General features: G+C 38.5%; 1 protein-coding gene across 1 annotated transcript in view; it reads left to right on the forward strand.

The window, feature by feature from the left end:
• The window catches only part of GRAMD1C (GRAM domain containing 1C), a 90,933-nt gene extending 74,883 nt beyond the window's left edge, over positions 1-16,050 (forward strand). Inside the window, 10 exon segments of the mRNA XM_052641117.1 lie at positions 1,388-1,506; positions 3,165-3,307; positions 4,167-4,270; positions 5,694-5,870; positions 7,357-7,414; positions 9,262-9,372; positions 9,774-9,879; positions 14,733-14,778; positions 15,984-16,013; positions 16,016-16,050. Of these exon segments, the coding sequence (XP_052497077.1) occupies positions 1,388-1,506; positions 3,165-3,307; positions 4,167-4,270; positions 5,694-5,870; positions 7,357-7,414; positions 9,262-9,372; positions 9,774-9,879; positions 14,733-14,778; positions 15,984-16,013; positions 16,016-16,050 (929 nt within the window).
• Positions 16,051-16,909: the final 859 nt, after the last annotated feature.

A 16,909-nucleotide genomic window follows, 5' to 3' on the forward strand; every position in this document is an offset into this window, starting at 1 on the left:
TTGCCTAAGTCCATTGTGCTAGGTAGGGCTTCCCAGGTGGCTCAGAGTCTGCTTGCAATGCAGGAGACCTGGGTTTGATCCCTGGGTTAGAAAGATCCCCTGGAGAAGGAAATGGCAACCCACTCCAGTACTCTTGCCTGAGGAATCCCATGGACAGAGGAGCCTGGCAAGCTACAGTCCATGGGGTCACAAGGAGTCAGATACGACTTAACAACTAAATAACAAGAACAGTTGTGCTAGGTGACTTAGTCAGATCTTCAAATAGAGTTCATGATGCTGTTACCTGTATTTTCCTAGTGTTAGCTTGTTAAATGAACTTTGTTATATGGTGCTATGTTCTAAAGATATTCAATTCAGTTCAGACACTCAGTCGTGTCTGACTCTTTGTGACCCCATGGACTGCAGCATGCCAGGCTTCCCTGTCCATCACCAACTCCCGAAGCTTACTCAAATTCATGTCCATAGGGTTGGTGATGCCATCCAACCATCTCATCCTCTGTCATCCCGTTCTCCTCCCACCTTCAATCTTTCCCAGAATCAGGGTCTTTTCCAATGAATCAGTTCTTCGCATCAGGTGGCCACAGTATTGGAATTTCAGCTTCAGCATCAGTCCTAATGAATATTCAGGACTGATCTCCTTTAGGATTGACTAGTTTGATCTTCTTACAGCCCAAGGGACTCTCACAGAGAGTCTTCTCAAGACTCTCAAGAGTCTTCTCCAATACCACAGTATTTCTGTTCAAAGTGTGTTTTTGCTCATTGTGTTGTTGCTAAGCAAAAGAAATAGAATTTTTACAAAATCTTGCCATAAAGATAGATTTTTCTAGAGCTTTCTTCATACAGAAAAGGTTATATAGTTTATTTATATTCCATTGCCCCCTCCTTGATTAAAGATCTCTGCAGAGAAGCCATTAACATTGTATGATTTCTCATTGATGTGATTTCTCCACAAGTTGAGATCAGATCATATTGCTACATTAAGGACAAATGTCTTTCAAGGTCTCATCCTTGGGAGTGCTGAAATGTTCTGTCTCTGATAAGTGGACACCCTTACTTCTCTTTGTAGGTACTGGGAACTTTAAAAAGAAGCCCACTGATGATACACTTTTAATTTTATCTTCTAGAGAAAAGAAAAAATGTTTTAATAGACAACAATTTAGAAGTAAATGGATCAGAGATGAGGTGTATGTCACATGCAAGAAGAGTGCCTGATATAACTTTACTCCTCTTTAATGTTAAATGAATAACACAGTTATAAGGAAGTTAGAACTGGTCACAGATAAAAATTTAAATAGCTCAAAAACTCTGTCTTTGATTCCATTACAAGCCATACCCTTCAAATTTCTAGAATTAACCCTTTTCACTAACTCTTTTTTGCTGTGATTAGATGTAGTATCTACCCCTTGGAATGTGGAACCTGGAGGGGACCAGCTGAGAACCATGACTTACACTATAGTCCTTAACAATCCACTAACTGGAAAGTGTACCACGGCCACTGAGAAGCAGGTATGCCTATGCGCCAGTATTCCAAAAGAACCATGTATGTGGAAAGAGAAAAGATGCCTGTCAGAGGTCCTAGTCACCAGTTTACAAGATGGTCTCAACAAGTATACAGCAAGACAAAGAAGGGAGGAGAAACTGTTTACAGGTTAAAAGAGTTTAAGAGACACATAAACAAATCAATCCAATCCTAATTCAGTCAAGCCAACTGTAAAAAGGCTTTTCTGAGATTTAAGGAATTGTTCATTTCTAAGTTCTGTAATGGTATGGTTGTTATATTTTAAAGCAAAGAGCATTTATCTTTTAAAGGGATATACTGAGGAATTTTAGGGAATCCCTTGGTGACTCAGTGGTAAAGAATTCACCTACAATGCAGAAGACATGGTTTCGATCCCTGTGTTGAGAAGATCCGCTGGAGAAGGAAATGGCAGTCCACTCCAGGATTCTTGCCTGGGAAATTAAAAGGACAGAGGAACCTGGCAGGCTACAGTCCATGGAGTCACAAGAGTCAGACACAACTGAAGGACTAAACCACCACCACCACTGAGCAATTGATAAAGAAATATACTGATGTATTTTTGGATGAAATTATATTGGTGGTTAGGATATCTTTTAAAAGTAGCTAGGCAGAAGATGAAGGTGGAGGGAGGGAATGTGGGGAGAGATACAGATGAAACAGGACTGGATGTAAGTTAATATTGAAGCTGGTTGATGAGCTGATGAGGGTTCATTATGTAATGTTCATTTCTACTCTTGTATATGTTTGAACTTTTTCATAATAAGTGTTTTTTTTTTTTAAATAACACTATTAGAATCTGATTTACAGGATGGTGTCAAGGGTTAGGGCCAAATAACTAGATGGCTGCTATGACATATGAGGAAGAGAGTGTTAGGTATTTTCTGTCTACTCTGACCAGCGTGGCACTGTCATATACTGCGGTTTATGTCTGGCCAGTTTTGTTGAAGTACTGTATATCTGTTCTACGGAGTTAAAAAATATCTATTAACATCTGAATTATTCTTGCTCTCTTAGTTTTTGTCCATCAGTGTTCAAAAGGACTTAAAATTTTCTCTTCCAAAGATTTCCAAACATTTAAGAGAAGTTTCTTTTTGGTATTTGAGAGTCTTTGATAACTTTAGAGGATAAATAGAAGAGGTAAAAGGTTAAAATGAGAAAGAGTTGGCCAGCAACCACTTCAAAGCCTATTTAGGGAAAGCAGTATTTTGTCTGGTTGTCCCCTTCCTTCATTTTTCTTTTTGGTGAAGAGTGGTTTTTATTAAATTTTAATGAATTTTAGAGTGGGGTCCTGGCTTTGTTCAATTAAATTTTGAACTGTTCCTCTACCAGGAGCATTTGAAATTCTTAATAAACTGCTAACACAGATGAGAGATCATGTAGTTCCTTTCTCCTATGCATGCCTAGAATGAAGGAAAAAAATTATACAATGAAATGACAGAGAGGCAGCAAATACTATTTCTGCACATTCCTTCTTCTCAATTTGTAGATTACATAGCAACGTGGAGGCCCTTCTGGCTTTGAATATAGGCTCCTCATGTTTTTTTGTAATTTGTGAGAAGGAATTCTGGTATACATATTCTAAGTTGGCAGGGAATTTGATGTATTAAACATGTACATGCAAAAAAATTTCATCTTATTTTGGCAGAGACTGTATAAAGAAAGTCGGGAAGCACAGTTTTATTTGGTAGATGCAGAAGTGCTGACACATGATGTCCCCTACCATGATTACTTCTATACTCTCAACAGATACTGTATCATCCGATCTTCAAAGCAGAAATGCCGACTGAGGTGAGCTACTGTAAAGGAATGTTTTAGTCAGGACAGGCTACAATGTATGCTGGCAATGTATCAATCCTGAAATCTTAGTTGCAGTTTTACACAACAAAACTTTATTTCTTGCTTTGCGTGTCCACTGGTGGTCAGCAAAAGGGTGGGAAGCCTTACTCAAGAAGCCAGGCTGATGGGGCTTTGACCTCTGGGGCTGCACAATCCAGAATATGTATCATTTCAGTTACTATCAGAAGAGAGAGAGCTATAGAGTTGTGCTCACAGTCCAGTGGCCAGAATGGTCCCAGGACCCTGTTTAATGGCAAGGAGGCTGGGAGATTTGAGGAGCACGTGGTGGGCAGTAAACAGCTCTGTTGCAGTGGGAGACCAGAAATGTTGGTGTGTTGAAGGTGGTGCTGGGCCCATCATACACTTGCCCTAGTCTCAGCTAGTATAGTGACTTTTAGCTAATGTATGACCACTAGCGATTTTTTATACAAGGCGTTTAGGACATTTAATTTATTTTGAGCCTTTATTGCTATTTAAATAAAGAAAACTCAGAGTTTGAGAAAGCAAAGAAATAAAATGCGAAGTTGATGAAATTATTAGCAGCTCCCAGTAATTTTTTTTAAAGAATTCATTTTCAGTGAACAATTTTTTTGTAGTCTTTTTTAAAACATAAATTTATTTATTTTAATTAGAGGTTAATTACTTTGCAATATTGTGTTGATTTTGCCATACATCAACATGATTTTTGTAGCCTTAGTGACTTTACATCCTTTTGGCTTTCCCCTGAATTCATTCCTACATTTAAATGCAACGTTCATAATATGGTTAAATCTTGTAAATTAAATATTCTTCTTCCTTCCTTATTCATTAGAGTTTCAACAGATTTGAAATATAAAAAACAACCATGGGCTATTATCAAATCTTTAATTGAGAAGAATTCCTGGAGTTCGCTGGCAGATTATTTCAAACAGCTTGGTTTGTAAATTTCTTGATTTATCTACTTTTGTAAGAACGGCGTTTATTAACAGAATGGATGGATTCTTCAATTGGATTCATAGTAGGAACTGGTAGATGGCATTAGAATGACTCTCACTGAAGGGTTCCAACTGTTACACTTAAAATTTAAAAACTTCTAATTTTCATTGATCTACCAAACACTTATATAATGCTTATGATATGCCAGATGTTGCCCTGTGTGTTTTATAAATATCAACTCATTGCACACCTATAATTTTTTTCTCCATTTTACTAAAGAAGAAATATCAAAACAGAGAGAGAGAGGTTAAGTGACTTTTTCAGGATGGCACACTTAGGAGCTGTCACACTCCCTCTCTCTGCAAGGAGCCAGGAAGCTGACTGCAGTGAGGGGCTGGGTGACCTGATCATAAGCATGCAGTGTGCTCATGAAGAAGGTCTGGAGAGTCCTCAGGCCCATACCCCCCTTACCGACGTAGCTCTCCTGGGTTTATGCAGGCCCACTTAGCCATGGGACCATGTACATGTATGGATTTGGTGGAGGGGAAGTGATGTAGTTGTTCTCTTTGGATATTCCTTAAAATGTACATGAAGAAAAAGCAGGCATATATATGTTATATATATATATATATATATATATATGTCATACACACACACACACACGCACATGAATGTAATTAATTTAGTTAAAGAAAAGGTGGTGGCAAATAAACTCAGGGTAATTTAAGGCTTCCCTAGCCAGTTTGCTGGTTATTTATTTTCCTTGCTTTCTCATTGGTTGTTTCATTATTAAACTCCAAATCAGGAGCAAGGAAAGAAAAACTCAAAGATAAGTTTGGCTGATAGATAATGAACTTCTAATGAAAAATCTCGTGAAGGGAAAGGTTAAAACAATTGAGAAAAACAAAGTTTTTAGATTGTTTGCAGACTTTCTTTACCAGTGCTTCCTTTTTTTGCAAACTTTCATTGTAAATTAGAACTATTGTATGCTGCTTCTTCCTTTGAGATTGATGATCAAGTACTATAATCTATCTTGGAAATCTTTCTAGGGACCCAATGTAAGTGCGTAGCCTGTTGTTTCCATAACTGAAATCTTTACATTAATATTTAATATGGCACATGGCAGATCTGTTCTGATGGTTCCCATCATTAATTAATACAGTTCATTCTTCTTGGAATAATGAAATCTCGTTATGGGATCATTGTACACTCCGTAACTTTTCATTAAGAAAAAGTAAAGTTTGAATCTAGGCCGTAAGAAACCTGAGTAATAGTTACCAAGGCTTAACTATTAAGTAACGCTATTATGTAAAAGTTACCGAGGCTTAAAAGAAAAGCAAGCTGAGCACAAAACAACCAACCCTTCTGTATATTATAGCTGAGAAGATTTCTCCACTATCTAAAGATTATTATTTTTTTTTAGAATCAGATTTGTTAATGGAAGAATCTGTGGTAAATCAGTCCATGGAAGACCCTGGAAAACTTACTGGCCTGCGAAGGAGAAGGCGAACATTCAACAGAACAGCGGAAACAGCTCCTAAGCTTTCTTCTCAGCGTCCTTCTGGAGACATGAGTTTAGAGGCCAAAGGGGATATTACAGGTAGCTGTTACCTGGTAAACAAAGATGAAAGCTCTTTTTTTCTTTATAGGTTTACTTATATGAAGCAGAATATGCCTCTTGTTTATAAGACAGGTCAGTTAGGAGGGCTCCTTTTCTCTTCTTTTCTGATAATATTTGTCAAACTCTGAATAATATATAAAGGAGCAGTTGCAAAATGGCAGGCATGTGGCCAATAGAAGTACTGTACTGGACCTACCTGGTATTTTAAAAACTGGACATTTTTATATAAAAACTCCGATCTGACAGCCCTGGACCCGCATGCCTTGAGAGCAGCCGTCAATTAGCTGGAGCCTAGCAGTGCCTGCCTCATATAACCAAGTGTGTACTTTTGCCAGGTCACCGGTCCCTATCACTCTCGCCCACTGAGGGATGTTTCATTCGTTAATTTTCTGCCAGGCATTTATAGACATTTGATTTCTACCCTGGAATCTACTACAGTGATTGTATGCTTTTAATCCTTATATACTGTCAGGGCCAGCTCAGTAAAACTGCAGAGATAAAGTTTGACTTTTATTATCTCTGCATTTAATTTTGAAGACATCTTGTCCCTACTAACTATAACACCCTCCCTCTCAGAGATAAGAAGCTGTCGTACACCCTCATCCTTCTACATTATCAGATCCTCTTCTAAGGTTTATATCTTCAGTTCAGTTCAGTTCAGTCACTCAGTCGTGTCTGAGTCTTTGTGACCCCATGGACTGCAGCATGCCAGGCTTCCCTGTCCATCACCAACTCACAGAGCTTACTCAAACTCATGTCCATAGAGTCAGTAATGCCATCCAACCATCTGATCCGCTGTCGTCCCCTTCTCCTCCCACCTTCAATCTTTCCCAGCATCAGGGTCTTTTCCAATGAGTCAGTTCTTTGCATCATGTGGCCAAAGTATTGGAGTTTCAGCTTCAGCATCAGTCCTTCCATTGAATAGTCAGGACTGATTTCCCTTAGGATGGACTAGTTGGATCTCCTTGCTGTCCGAGGGATTCTCAAGAGTCTTCTCCAACACCTTAGTGTGAATATATTTTTCTAACATTTAAATCTAATGGCTATTTAATTTTGGGATTTGGCAACAAAATTTGGGCAACAGAAAACAGGAGAGGATGATTTCAAAAAAATTTTTTTACGGAGCAAAGCCTTATACACATAGAACTAACTCAAATATTATTTGCAGAGATGAAACTTAGAGATCATTCATGATATATTGAATTGCTTACTTAATTTTAGAACAAATTAATTTGTAATATAGGTCAAATTTGCAGAACTGATATAAGGTTTCTTTTTGTAGATTTGTTTAATATTACTTAGAATATCAGAAGTCAAAGAAGGGTACAGGGAATTCACCTTAACTCACTGTGTCTTTACAAATAATTTTACAAATTTCTTCTCCAGTATTTTTCAAATGAAGTTAAACTTTTACCAGTTTTAATCACAACCCCAAGTCTCGGCCTTCTGTTTTTGTAATTTGCAGGAAAGAAAAAGGAAATTGAAAGCTGTAACACTGTCCTTATTGTGGTGATGAGTATTTTGTAAGTATTTGTGTTGAGAGCTTATTTTGCTGTGCCCTCACTTATCTTTTAATGGTTTCCAAAAAGATTTGAAAATATTTGTATATTATTGTATAGACATTACTACTATTTGACCGATTTTGGCCTACAGAAACAGTAATTTTATATGTTTCAGTCTGGTAGTTTTGAATGATTTTCAGAACTGTTAAATTCGAGGGAATACCAAATAAACATTCAGTAAATGTTTTTCTTTTTTAAGTTAATTTGATTTGTTTTCACCATCATAGGTTTTTAGGGAAATACCATAAACTTAAAATATTGATATATGCAGGCAGGTAAAATCCCCAAAATGCTATTTTGCTGTATTATATTAGACCAGTGGTCCTTATCCTTTACTATACATGAGAATCATTTGCTAAACTACTAATTTCAGGGCTTCCCTGGTGGCCCAAGGGTTAGGACCCTGTGCTTCCAATGCAGGGGACTTAGGTTCAATCCCTGGTCTGAGAGCTAAGATCTCGCAAGTCATGTGGCATGGCCAATAAATAAAATTTAAAACTAAAATTTTAAAAATATTAAGTTAAACATAAATTTCTCAGCTCCAGTACTACAGATTGAGTCAGTAGGTCTTCAGTAGGGATAAAGAATCAGTAGTATTCTGAAACACACTGCATAAGTTATTCTGACGCAAGTAATCTGAGGATTGTAGGATGAGAAATACTGGAATAAACAGTCTGCATCTCAGAGTATTTTTTTGGAATCTTCTCTGTCAGTCATATTTAGACTCCTGTTATCTCCACGGCTATACTTGGATCATTGGGTAGTCCATCAGATTTAATTGAATTAGTTCTGACTGGATGATACGCTCTGGGTGTATTTTTTGGAAAGAAATTCTTATATCAGCCTTTTTTTCTAATTGTAGACTTCAGAGCATAGAAAATTTGTTGTACCTTCAAGTTTTATAAAAGCTTTTCATATTCTGCTTCAATTGGTTTGCTGTGACAATTTTGAATAGTATATATTATCTGTGATCTTTTGTATCACTTTGCAGAAAATTTATAGTCAGATATTAAATGTTGATTTTTATTGCCATTTCATAGGTTTGATTTTTTTGCTACTACCTTAGTTTTCATCTTCAAGATGGGTAAAAGTGAATACTATATATTTTAAGGCAAGTCAATATTTTAGCAGGAAAAAATAAGAGATATGATGCCACCTATGTATTTGCATATATATGTAATGAGATACATTCATTCACTTGACATGCTGTTGTGAATACCAGCAAAGTAAGGGTACTTAACAAGTAACATTTTACATGTGATACCACTGATGTCTGTCTGGGATTTGAAACTTTGTCTAAGTTGGACCAGAAGGAATTTTTGCTGAATGTGCATTTGTTTTGGCTTCCGCTGGGAAAAAGAGGTACATAATGATCTATCTAAGAGCAAATCCATATTGATCTTCATTTCCTTTCTGAAGTACGGTACTATGCATGTGTAATTGCTTAAGACAAAAGCACCCCAAAATAGATCTTGAAAGCTAATGTGGTAGATTTCTAGGCTGGTGGTTGCACACCAACACTGGTTAGGATTCCTGGCAGAGAGGAGAGACGTCAGGGACAATCCCAACCTGCTTATTTGAGGACTTCATTGTCACTAGTTACCTCCCAGCTTTTCCCTTAACATCCACTTAGTACTTAAAGTTATTATTTCATACAATAAAATAGGAATAATTAATTTAAATAGTAACTAATTGGAAACTAGTCTGGGTAATAGGCATTTTTGAAGCTTTTGCATGTCTCTTCTGCATTAGCAATGCTTTCGGTCTGAATGAGAGTGGACTAACCAGGTCTGATTTTCTCTGTCTAGTTTGCTGTTGCTAGTTTTGCTGAATGTGATGCTGTTTCTGAAGTTGTCAAAGATAGAATATGCTGCTCAGTCCTTTTACCGTCTTCATCTCCAAGAAGAGAAATCTTTAAAGTAAGTCTTCCCTTCCACAACCTATTATTTCAATAATTCCTGTGCTGCAGAAAATTTAAGTCCAGTTTTAGAGAGTTTGGTCTGCCAACTTCCCTTTAGTCATATGCTGTTTTGTTTTACATGCAAATTTATGGGACTAATGATTTCTGGAAAAGGCTAGAAGCCGTTCCCTTGATCTGTCAAAAAATTTTAAATTATTTATTTGGCTGTGCCAGGTCTTAGTTGCAGCATGCAGGATCTTTTAGTTGCTGCATGCAAACTCTTAGTTGTGGCATGTGGGACCTAGTTCCCCAACCAGGGATCAGACCTGGGCCCCTTGCATTGGAAGTGTAGAGTCTTAGCCACTGGACTGCCAGTGAAGTCCCTATTTCCTGATCTTTAAGATGGTATTTTTCTTTCAGTTTAGCCTCTGATATGGTGTCAAGAGAGGAAGCTGTTCAAAAGAGCAAAGGCCAGGCCCATCGCTTAAAAGGAGTGCTCCGGGACTCCATCGTGATGCTGGAACAGGTTGGTACCTCTGTGTCCCATGGTACTTGGTACTCATCCCAGTGATTCAGCTGCTTTTCTGGCTGTTCTATTCACTATACCATTATTTGAATAAATACCCCTTCTAGAGGCATCTAACCTTGCCAGTTTCTGGATTATGCATTTTATGTATATAGTTACTTTTATCAATACTTTTTTAAAAAAATGGAAATATACTATACTTACCATTGCATACCCTCCTTTTTTCAATTAGTAATGTATTTGAAGGTGTCTCCACATCAGTATGTATACATCTACCGCTTTCTTTTTATTGATTCTTCTATATAAGATTTCATGCTTAACATTAGCTCTTTTTATAGAAATGGTAGATATTGTATATACTGCCCATTATTTTGTTTTTATCTATTAATCACGTATCATGGAGATATTTCTTCTTTTTTAATAGTAAATATATATATATTTAATCGGAATTAAAATGCTAAAATTTCTTTGGCTATAAGAATCTAAGATATGTTAGACAATTTTTGTACCCTACTTTACAACCTCTTGATCTTTTTCCTGCTTTGGCAGTCACTGTGGTAACCAGCTACATTTGGAAGTTGAGGACACCACCATAAAGCTGCATTCCCTTATCTCTTTTTTTAAAAAAAATTTATTTATTTATTATTATTATTATTTTTACTTAACAATATTGTATTGGTTTTGCCACACATCAACATGAATCCACCACGGGTGTACACGTGTTCCCAATCCCGAACCCCCCCTCACCTCCCCCGCCACATCATCCCTCCGGGTCATCCCAGTGCACCAGCCCCAAGCATCCTGCACCCTGCATCGAACCTAGACTAGCGATTCATTTCTTATATGATATTATACATGTTTCAATGCCATTCTCCCAAATCTTCTCACCCTCTCCCTCTCCCACAGAGTCCAAAAGACTGTTCTATACATTTGTGTCTCTTTTGCTGTCTCGCTTACAGGGTTATCATTACCATCTTTGTAATTTCCATATATATGCGTTAATATACTGTATTGGTGTTTTTCTTTCTGACTTACTTCACTCTGTATAATAGGCTCCAGTTTCATCCACCTCATTAGAACTGATTCAAATGTTTTCTTTTTAATGGCTGAGTAATAGTCCATTGTGTTTATGTACCACAGCTTTCTTATCCATTCATCTGCTGATGGACATCTAGGTTGCTTCCATTTCCTGGCTGTTATAAACAGTGCTGCTATGAACATTGGGGTACACGTGTCTCTTTCAATTCTGGTTTCCTTGGTGTGTATGCCCAGCAGTGGGATTGCTGTACGTGGAGATATTTCTATATCAGCATATAAAGCACTTCTTCTTTTAATAGCATGTAGAATTCAACTGTACATGTGTGGCATAATTATTTTACCAGTTCCCCGTTGAAGAATAAACACTTGGGTTATTTTGGTGTTTTCTATAAGCATTCTCTCTTGTCATCAATATGTGCTGTCTGGTTCTATGAATCAAAACTTAGGATTACCTTTGAAAAATAAAGACTAATACTCCCATCATAATATAAGATTTGTGTACTTTTGAAGTCTCACTGACTCTTTGGACATGAGTTTGAGCAAACTCAGGGAGATAGTAAGGGACAGGGAAGCCTGGCATGCTGCAGTTCATGGGATCGAAAATAGTCGGACATGACTTAGTGACTGAACAGCAACAAAATAAATATATTTTAGATAATAAGCAAACAAGAACTTTTCAGAATTGAAGAGTAGAGATTTCTATAGTGTCTGTAATCAGGCATTGGCCTTCTGGTGGATAGCTTGTCTAACCTTAGCTTTTCTTTCCAGCTTTCCAGCTTTTTTGCCTTTTTATTCTACTTTCCAGAAATTTCCTCATTTAATCCTCAAATTCTTCTACTGAGTTTTTCAGTTTTTGCTAACACTTATTTAATTTCAAATTTCTCTGAATTTTCTTTTTTTTTTTAAATGGAATTGTGTGGAATTGTCTGCCTGTGTGGATCCAAAGTTCTTAACGTGTGAGCTGGGCTGGTCTACCCTGAACTTCTCAGTAGATCTGGCTGGCCTGTTGGTTGAGAAATCCTGATGTCAGCATCTTTAGGTCTTTACTCTTGGACTGGACAGTTTCCACAAAGAAGACTCTTTCAATCTCCTCCCTGAAAGATTAAGGGCTGGCTGCCAGCATTTTAGGAGCTTACTGAGAGTAGAGGGATAGAGGAGTGCAGGGTGATGGGACAATCTGAGCGTACAGTGTACGTGTTTCTGTGTAATCCCTATTCTTGGTATATACTGCTGTCTTTACTGATGTCTTGGCATCCTCCTGGCCAGGCTGCCATAGGACTTCAGACTTCTGCCCAGGTAGTAGGAGAGGCCACATGTCCAAAAGTTCATCCAGTCATTCTTATTTTAGTTCCTCTTTATTCCCACTTCTAACTCCGGGAGTTGGTGATGGACAGGGAGGCCTGGCGTGCTGCGATTCATGGGGTCGCAAAGAGTCGGACACGATTGAGTGACTGAACTGAAAGGGGCCTGTCAATTCCTGAGGCTTTTAAGGATTCTTCAGGGTAGATTTGGTTGGTTCTCAACTTTTTCTGCTGTTGGCTTGGGATTCAGCGTTTTCAGGGCTGCTAAGTCATCCTTCTTCCTTCCAGTCTCCAAAGTCATGTTGCTCTTGTTGCCTATTCTATCCCCTCCGCACCCACCCTGGCTCGACCTTGTGGATTTATGCCTTAAAAAAATAAAAATAAAAAATCCCTTTACTGTGCTTTTGGTGGGGTTGCAGGAGGGAGAAAAATTGGATGCGTGTATTTAATCTACTTACTCCCTCTTCAGTGTGCACTGCCTTGATTTCTTCCACTGATACTGCCCAAGCTAAGCTCCCAGTGATCTCTGACTTTTAAAGTTAATGTACCTTTTTTTGGAGTTTTCATCTTACAGTGCCAATACTTGACAGAGCTGACCATTCCTTTCTTGAAATATATCTAATCTTCCCTTCTTTAGAACCAGGAAGAAACCTAGCTTTATTGCGAAATAGCTTACATACCATAGCATTCACTTTTTAAAGAATTTTTAGTATAATCACAAGGTAGTGCAACCATCACCTCTATCTAATTGTTCAGTTGCTAAGTCATGCCTGACTCTTCGCAACCCCATGGACTGTAGCACACCAGGATCCTCTGTCTTCCACTGTCTTCCAGAGTTTGCCCAGATTCATGTGTGTTGAGTTAGTAATGCCATCTAACTGTCTCATGGGCCTCCCTGTGTCTCAGTGGTAAAGAACCTGCCTGCCAATGCAGGAGACACTGGTTCGATCCCTGGGTTGGGAAGATCTCCTGGAGAAGGAAATGGCAACCCATTCCAGTATTCTTGCCTGGGGAATCCATGGACAGAGGAGCTTTAGGGGAGAGTGGAGAGGGCTACAGGCCGTGGGGTTGCAAAAGAGCTGGACATGACTTAGTGACCGAAGAACATCAGTAATAACAGACTTAAACACAATTGTATCAATAATTATACTAATGAAAAGGGACTACTGTCTAATTCCAGAGCATTTTTATCATCCCCCAAAGAAGCCCTGTAGTCACGAGCAGTCACTCCCATCCCTCACTCTCTCTGCTCCTGGTAATCACTAATCTACTTTCTGTTTTTATGGATTTGCCTATTCTGGACATTTCCTATAAATGGAATCATATAATATATGGTCTTTCATGCCTGGTTTCTTCCACTTAGCATAATGTAAAACTGCTATTTGCTGGTTAAAACCATCTCCTCTACCTGACCTCATTCTGGCCCAGTGCTGCAGGCTTCTGCCTTAGAGTCCGTTCCCTTCTCCTTTACTGCCCTTCAGGTTATCTCAGCTACTCCCCTAACTTAAAATACCACACACGCCAATGGCTCCCAAAGCATCTGTCTCATCTTGACCTCTTCTCCAAGTCCAGACTCATACAGCCACTTGCTGCCTTGGTGTCTTTACCTAGATGCTAACACGTGCCCCAAACTGATCGTGTCTAAAACAGAATCCAATTTTCATCCTGAGCCAAACTTAGTTCTCCTCTAGTTGAAATAATTTCAAAAATGATACTATCATCTTCCAGTTGTTCAAGTGAAAAACTTCGTATCATATGGTGTGTAAGTATATACTTATGGATGTGATTATTTGTTTTGGTTCTGAGTCCCTCACTAGTCTGTGAGTTCCATGAAGGCAGGAACAGTGCCTATTTGGTTCACCATTATACACCCAGGACTAAGCACAGTGCCCAGCATGTAACAGGTGAACAAAAAATATTTGTTGAAAGAATGAATTAAAAAATGACTACAAAAAAGAATAAGACATAATTCTTGCTCTCAAGTTGTCTAGAATTTTATTAGAGATATCAGATGTCCATGTGTATGATAAAGACTACTTAAAAAAGTACAAAATTAAGCGTCAAAGTAAGTAGTAATAATTTAGGAGTTTAGAGGCAGGATGATTAGGGGAAACAGTGGGGATGGCTCAGTTTTAGATAGGTGAAGATGAACATGAGCATAGTGGCAAGCAAAGGCCTGGAGTGGAACTTGAGTTGTTTAGGGGATGGTGGGGAGACCACTGCAGCTTCAGAAACCATTTCAGAAAACAAGCTCTTCACTTTGGATCTTCTGATGAATGAAATGGACTTATTGGTAGATAGAGTACACAGCAGTATGTTGTAGGAAGAAGTGCAGTACTGCAGCAAACTGGAAGAGCCCTTTCACACTGACAGATAACCTAAGGAATAAGGCATTTTATAATCACGTCTTTTATTTGGGCATCAGTATAGACAATTTTATTAAATGCAAACTTTTGGCATACAAATAATCAGAAAAAATTTAAACAATGTGATTTTGAAATTTTTTCTCTGCAGTTGAAGAGCTCACTCATTATGCTTCAGAGAACCTTTGATCTCCTAAGTAAGAACAAGACTGGCATGACTATCCAAAGCTAGTGATCTTAAGGACCAAAATTGTAGAGATATGTGGAACCAAAAGACACGATCTTGAAGAAAAACAGAAGATGAAGGATTTGAATGGTCATAGGAACATTTCAATATTTTCTCATTATTCACACTTCTAATATGAACATTCTTTTTAATAACATTTATTGAAGAATTAGCCTCTGACGGCCTTAAGAATCCATCCTTTCATTTCTTATACATAATTGTAAGCTGTGAATTTCTCCAGTGAAGCGTGAAATATTTTGTGGATTTGAAGTTCTGTGACACAAAAAGAGCTGAGTGGTATGGCCTCATTTTCACAGTGAGGTTTGAAGCTTGATGCTCTAAGTTGATCTGTTAGCACAGAATTAGTATGCATCCATTAGGCTGTTTTCACAGGTAAACATTAAAGGAGATGAAGACAACGGAAGAAACCACTAAATCATTATTATCTTTGAAGGATCAGTTTTCAGGCATATATTATAACATAGCTTTGTGTACTGTAAATATTACAGTGTCTTCATCTATTTAGCAAGGAAATTCAGTAGTTGAACCTTTTGAATCGGCATGTTGATGATTATCTGGAAGATTCTTCAGCCATGTCATGTATGAAGGAAATAGGTGTTTCTTCAGGTGGCTCTGTCAGAGGTGCAATTAGCTTGCCTCTTCATACATCAAATGGCAGAAGAGTCCACTTCAGAAAAGGAAACATGTAGGATACCAACCCTCAAAATGAAGAACTGTGCTCTGAGTTTTAAAAAGATTATGTTAAAACCTGGGCGTTTTAGTGTCAGAGCAAATGCATACTTGAACTAAGCTTGGCTTCAGCTTAGCAAACTTTTATGATGGATTTGAGCCATCTGGTTGAAAATAATTTGTGGATTACTTTTCAGTAGCCTCCTATGGCTTTATTTACTCATTCACGTGTGGCTATAGTCAGTCAGTTGTAAGCCAGACACAAACTTTAACTCTTTAATGAAGACTTTGGGGGGCAGTATCTCCCAAAACAAGTGCACTGACAAGCTGTAAATCAGACGCGAGCTTTGGCTCTTTCAAAAGTTGTTAGGCATATGTGTCTTAATACAAGTTATGTCTCTGGAACAAGAGAGGGACATTGCAGAATAATTTGTATATATTCTTACTGTTTGAATAACAGTTGCCTTTAAATGTTTTTTTGCCCAGAGTCATCCAAGTCACATGGGATTGCTAAAGTCATTTTGCGATGCCCACAGAGAAAGAAAAGTATTGACTGGATTAGAGGAGAACCAGGTTTCTCTGGGTGAATCCCAACTAACCTACCTACCTGGAGGTTTTTTGATAAGGATTTATGAGGTGTCTGACTGTGAGCAAGAATGACTGGATTGTCACTCTAAAACTTCTCTGTTAAGTTCACGAAAATGGTCAATGAGAAGCTGAATATTTTTGTGATGTTTCCTCAAAACTTGTACTTCATAAAATACCTCAAAAGAAAGTTACCAAAGTTGCTTTATAAATTATGACTAAATATGTATGCAGAATTCAATTAACTGTATTTGAGCCTATGTAAACTGAGGATCAATAAAATCCAACATGTCTAAGTTGTTTTTCTTCTTTTTCTGTAAAACCGTCCCCAAACTAGAAACCCTGTTTCAGTGAAAACATACATGGGCCGACACGCTTTAAAAAATTTTTGTGCAAAATTAAAACCCAAAGAGGACTCTCATCCTAGGGCAGTTTTTATTTCTAATATGCAGCCTGCTGGTCTAATGCAGACTGCTTGCCGGAAATCATGAAAATGAACAAGTTGGATAATTAACAGATCAAGGACAGGGATGGGCCTTTAAGAGAAGGTTAGCGAATTTGGGGGCGGTACGTCGGTAACAATTCGCGGTGGAGAGCTCCACCAACGCCTGTTGCTGTGTCTCAGTGAGACTGGCCGACCCACGGCTCTCCTGTACTTCGGGAACCCTCCGGGCTCCGGGGTTTCCCGTATTTCCGCCTCCGCGTCTTCCCCGACCCGAGGCTCCCGAGGCTGCCCCGCCCACGCACCGCCCGCAGGCACGGGCGGGGTCGGGGCGGCCGCCTCTGGGGCGGGGTGGGGCGGAGGTGCGGGGCCAGCCCGGGGCCCG

Source organism: Budorcas taxicolor, chromosome 1 (genome assembly GCF_023091745.1).
Source record: "Budorcas taxicolor isolate Tak-1 chromosome 1, Takin1.1, whole genome shotgun sequence".
Lineage (NCBI taxonomy): Eukaryota > Metazoa > Chordata > Mammalia > Artiodactyla > Bovidae > Budorcas > Budorcas taxicolor.